The sequence below is a fragment of the Mastacembelus armatus genome, chromosome 4, assembly GCF_900324485.2.
Source record: "Mastacembelus armatus chromosome 4, fMasArm1.2, whole genome shotgun sequence".
Classification (NCBI taxonomy): Eukaryota; Metazoa; Chordata; class Actinopteri; order Synbranchiformes; family Mastacembelidae; genus Mastacembelus; species Mastacembelus armatus.
Window position 1 is genome coordinate 1,075,937 of NC_046636.1, and position 4,958 is coordinate 1,080,894.

Sequence of the window (4,958 nt, forward strand, 5' to 3'; positions counted from 1 at the left end):
AGCTCCACTGAATGCTGTGTACAGATGCTTTGGCAGTTTCACAGCAGGATAGAAAAAGACGCACACAACAAGCAGAAAGTGTCCTAATACAGTGAGAGTAAGGGAGAGTGTCTATTGTCTTCACACAGCCCACCCACTTTTATAGAGAGAGAGAGGGGGAGAGAGAGAGAGAGAGAGAGAGGGAGAAAGAGAGAGAGAGAGACGGCAAATTGATCAATCATCCTGTTTTAAACTTGGATACTTTGGTTTTGTGGTATTACTGAGATGAAAACATAAACAGGTGTGGTAAAGTAAACTAACTTGTGTTGACATTATGATTTTCCAAAGAACATAAATGCAGGTGACAGTTTGGACAGTCACGCTCTGAAAATGGAAGCACACCCTTTCCGTGAGAAGTCTATACTCCATGTATCTGTTCAAATTCACCTGCACAGTATATAAAGTGGAGCAGTGGTGATCAGGAGCAGTATCACCATCCAGGAAAAGTCACCTACAGTACTTACCTGTTCATCAGGATGAAGCTGATCCTTTCTCTGCCTCTCATCTGGACGCTCTTCAGCACAGGTACCTCTGCTTATTCTTACACTTCACTCTCTGTAGATACAACACAGGCTGATTTACAACTTTATGGAGCTTTTTATTTCACCACAAATGAATTTTAGAAAGGAATTCAAATCTTTCACGTAACAAGAACAGACACAACTACAATATAATCAGAGATTTATTTGCCATTTGATTCAACGTTTGACTTGTGATGTGAAGATCATTCACTGACTTCTTCTCTCCCTGTTGCAGCTGGAGCTCTGGTGTGTCAAACCTGCACAGATACACGATGTTCAACCACAGCACCACAAACATGTTCCACAGAGACCATGTGTGTAACAGCTTCCATTCTAGGTAGTTTGTTCTTCATGTCATCTCCTACTTTTCAGTGAAATACATGTACTGCCAAGTTATGTCTTCTTTCTGTCAACATTAACAAAGTCAACTTTGACCCTGTAGCCACTGCTGCTGGAGCTGCAGTACCTCAGACCTACAAGGCCTGTGCATCGTCCTCCCTGTGTCCAGCCACTGGCTTTCAGACATTATCAGTCAGTTTGGCTGGTTTCCGTGCAATTTTATCTGCTCAGTGCTGCAACTCAGACAACTGCAACTCAGAAACTCTACCTAGTGAGTCCACATGGATAAGTAGCTTGTTAAAGATAAGCAAAGATCTTTTGGCCTGTTTTATTTTATTTTGTGACAGTAAAGTGTTTTCTCCTGCTAAATAAGATTCTGTTTTTCATTCCAGCCCCTATTCCTCAGCCAACTAACACCCTGCAGTGTCTCACCTGTGACGCCACCACCTCTCAGTGCACCAGCCCAGTACAATGTACAGGAGTGCAGGACAGATGCTTTATAGCAACCAGTGAGTTATTATGATACAAAGTTTAACACATGTCTCCAAATATGTTTTATAACCTCACAACATTTGAAATATTACCTTTAAGGTAAATCTGATGTCCTTTTACTCATATTTGTACTAAACATTATTCTACTTCTAATCCATTACATTTCAGAGATAAATATTGGAATATTTTACTGCACTGGATTTCTAAGACAGCTATAGTGACTGATTCATTTACAGATCATTTTACAGAACAAGACAAAAAGTTTATTAGTCTCAACTTGACCAGAAACAAACCATTGGTAGTTATCCAGCCTGGTTATAAACAGAACAATTATTGTCATTGTCTATTCATTAAACAATGATTTTCATTATTATTTTTTATCATAAATGTGACTGTGACACTTGAACCTACAAAAACAGTGTTGTCACCAAGTCCTGGACCTCAGGACACCAGTTTGAATAACAGGAGGGCAGCAAAAACTAAAAGTCCTTGGGGTGTTTAGTGAAAGATCTCAACTGACAACAAGAATTTGTGTAGTAACCCAGTGATTTTTATCTACAGTGACGACTGGATCCACCACTGCTCCAGTCTTGGGATGTGCATCTTCAAACCTGTGTGCTGCTGCTAGTGGCCTGGGTGCCCTGCCTTTCATGCAAAACGTTGGAACCATCATCAGTCGACCAGTTTGCTGTGGGACCAGTTTGTGTAACTCTGCCTGCTCTGTCAGACTGGTCATCATCCATCTGCTGCTTGGACTTCTCGTATTTACCTTCTTTTAGAACAGAAACTAAAGATAAATGACCAATGAAGTGTAATGGAAACATGAGTTTCAGTGATTGATTATTCTTACTGATTATGAATTTGATTGTTTCTTACTGTATTCTTGGTTTTTCAGGGTTCACATTGAATAATTTCCCCCCTTTGTCTCTCTCTCTTTTTTTTTTTTGTCTTTTGGTAGTCAGGTATCCGCCTTGTACAAAACCTGACTCACCATCACACGTATTACCCTCAGTAGCCAATGGTTCGGTAGCCAATGCACATAACATTGATGCCTTGAGTCAGGATTTGGAAAATGTAACTAGTCTAGTCACAGATGTCATGCTTCAATTGACTCACCTGATGCCTATGGTGGCTAATTCTGAATTACAGGACAGGATGGGCTTAGACTACCTGTTGGCTGCTCAGGGGGGTTATGTCATGTAATTGGCCAAGAGTGTTGTAAGTTAGTCCCATCTGATTTTGATAACATGACTGATGTGGTCTCTCATCTGAATAGTCTTCTTCACACACAGCAGTCCAGGGATGTTAAGTACAATTATGGCCCAAAGCACCGTCTCACACTGAGATACATCTCATACCGAAATATATAAACCAAGAACAATAAAATGTCCGGCTCCATCATTAGCGAGTACTTTAACGCCGCTGTGGAGGTTGCTAGGCAACAGAAACGGGGCTTCGCGGCTCAACGGTATGGGCGGGAACAGCTGGTGACGCAAACAGGAAGTCCTCCGTGGACTAGACCATAGACATGTAAAATACATGTATTTATTATTAATACATGTATTTTACGTGTCTATGGTCTAGACCGACTCATGTAGGCTCGGCCCAACGTTTGGTCTTTGCGGTCTATGAAGACCACAGAGGCTTTGTGGAAGGATGCAGCCCCTGAACTAGGACAGAGCCAGAAATCCAGACTTGTCAAAGTCTCTTGGGTGAGAGATGAAACTTTCTTCCACCTTTAAAAACCACGTCCATGTGATTTGTTTTTACACCTGGTTTTGAATGTGAGCACCTGGATGACTGAGAACCTTCACGGACATATTGTATAAGATGTTTTTGGGTCATTATTGCTGCTGCATGAATGGCTGTGTTGTACTTTAACAATGAACAAGACTTTCAATTTAGCGTTATTTTGTGGAAATAAACCATCTCAGCGCTCTCTCCACCCTCAATACCACAACTGAGGTGAGACCCTTGAGCAAGGCACCGAACCCCCAACTGCTCCCAGGGCGCTGCAGCATTGGCTGCTGCCCACTGGCTCCAGGTGTGTGTTCACTGCCACAAGTCACTTCACTTCACATCCAACACTGCTGCACCACATGACCCTGAAAAAAATCTACCACAGAAGGAAAATCCACCTTTTGGGGTGGCCCAGTCAGAGCCCAGACCAGATTTTTATAAGCCACAACTAACAAATAATAAGTGACAAATAATTTGAACAGACTATGTACCATAAAGGCTTACCACTTGTGCTTATTGACGCCATCTGGGGGCCAGTGGTCGGACACACGGAGGATGATGCACAGGTCTTGTGGATCTTAGTTGAGGTAGTTCCAGCTGTTGTTACTGGTATAAGATGAGACAAAGCTTTATTTGTTCCACAGAGAGGAACATGGGACTACAGGGTCAAAGTTGACTTTGTTAATGTTGACAGAAAGAAGACATAACTTGGCAGTACATGTATTTCACTGAAAAGTAGGAGATGACATGAAGAACAAACTACCTAGAATGGAAGCTGTAATACACATGGTCTCTGTGGAACATGTTAGTGTTAGGATTTAGGGGGTTTCTGTGATATGAGCTCAGGTAAGAAGCTTGACCTGAGAGGCTGAGCTTTATCATGATTTATTTTAAAACACAATAAGTGGTTACGGTGAACTTGGCAACATTACATAACTTGAACATGAAACTCATCCAAACTTAAACACACCTGTGAATGGATTAACCCAAACTTGAAACCTGGCTTTGGTTAATACAGGTAGCAAACTAACAGAGGTTGATGAATAGACAACAATTAGCAACCAAGTAACAAAACTAATAGAAGTCTATTAACAGGTAACAATAAGTTCAAAGAAAACAACTCAGATTTACACTTGGTTTGAGTCAAATAGACAATAGGATTCAATACAGCTTCTGGTCAGGTACCTTAGGGAGTAAGATTAGTTTGTTGGGAATCAGATGACCTTCGGACAACAGATAAGGTCCTCAGGAATCAAGTTAGGTCCTCATGAGGCTCTCATGTAACAGGTTAGCTCATAGGGGTCAGGTTGACTTTCAGGAAATAGTTTGAGCCCTCATGGAACGATGTGCAGTGCTGTCGGCGAGTACATGATGTTGTGTATGACAGCATGGTCTGCCTGATGAACAGCTCCACTGAATGCTGTGTACAGATGCTTTGGCAGTTTCACAGCAGGATAGAAAAAGACGCACACAACAAGCAGAAAGTGTCCTAATACAGTGAGAGTAAGGGAGAGTGTCTATTGTCTTCACACAGCCCACCCACTTTTATAGAGAGAGAGAGAGAGAGAGGGAGAGAGAGGGAGAAAGAGAGAGAGAGAGACGGGGAATTGATCAATCATCCTGTTTTAAACTTGGGTACGTTTGTTTTGTCGCACAGCCCTGCACAGCTGGGTATTACTGAGATGAAAACATAAACAGGTGTGGTAAAGTAAACTAACTTGTGTTGACATTATGATTTTCCAAAGAACATAAATGCAGGTGACAGTTTGGACAGTCACGCTCTGAAAATGGAAGCACACCCTTTCCGTGAGAAGTCTATACTCCATG

The 4,958-nt window shown here is 41.8% G+C and overlaps 1 protein-coding gene across 1 annotated transcript; it reads left to right on the forward strand.

Moving 5' to 3' along the window:
* The first annotated feature begins 408 nt into the window (after nt 1-408).
* Nucleotides 409-2,315, forward strand: LOC113139627 (phospholipase A2 inhibitor and Ly6/PLAUR domain-containing protein-like). Its single transcript, XM_026322928.1, has 5 exons — nt 409-564; nt 796-897; nt 1,003-1,170; nt 1,292-1,408; nt 1,953-2,315. Exons 1-5 carry the CDS (start codon nt 516-518, stop codon nt 2,168-2,170), a joined length of 654 nt encoding a protein of 217 aa, XP_026178713.1. The 5' UTR covers nt 409-515; the 3' UTR covers nt 2,171-2,315.
* Nucleotides 2,316-4,958: the final 2,643 nt, after the last annotated feature.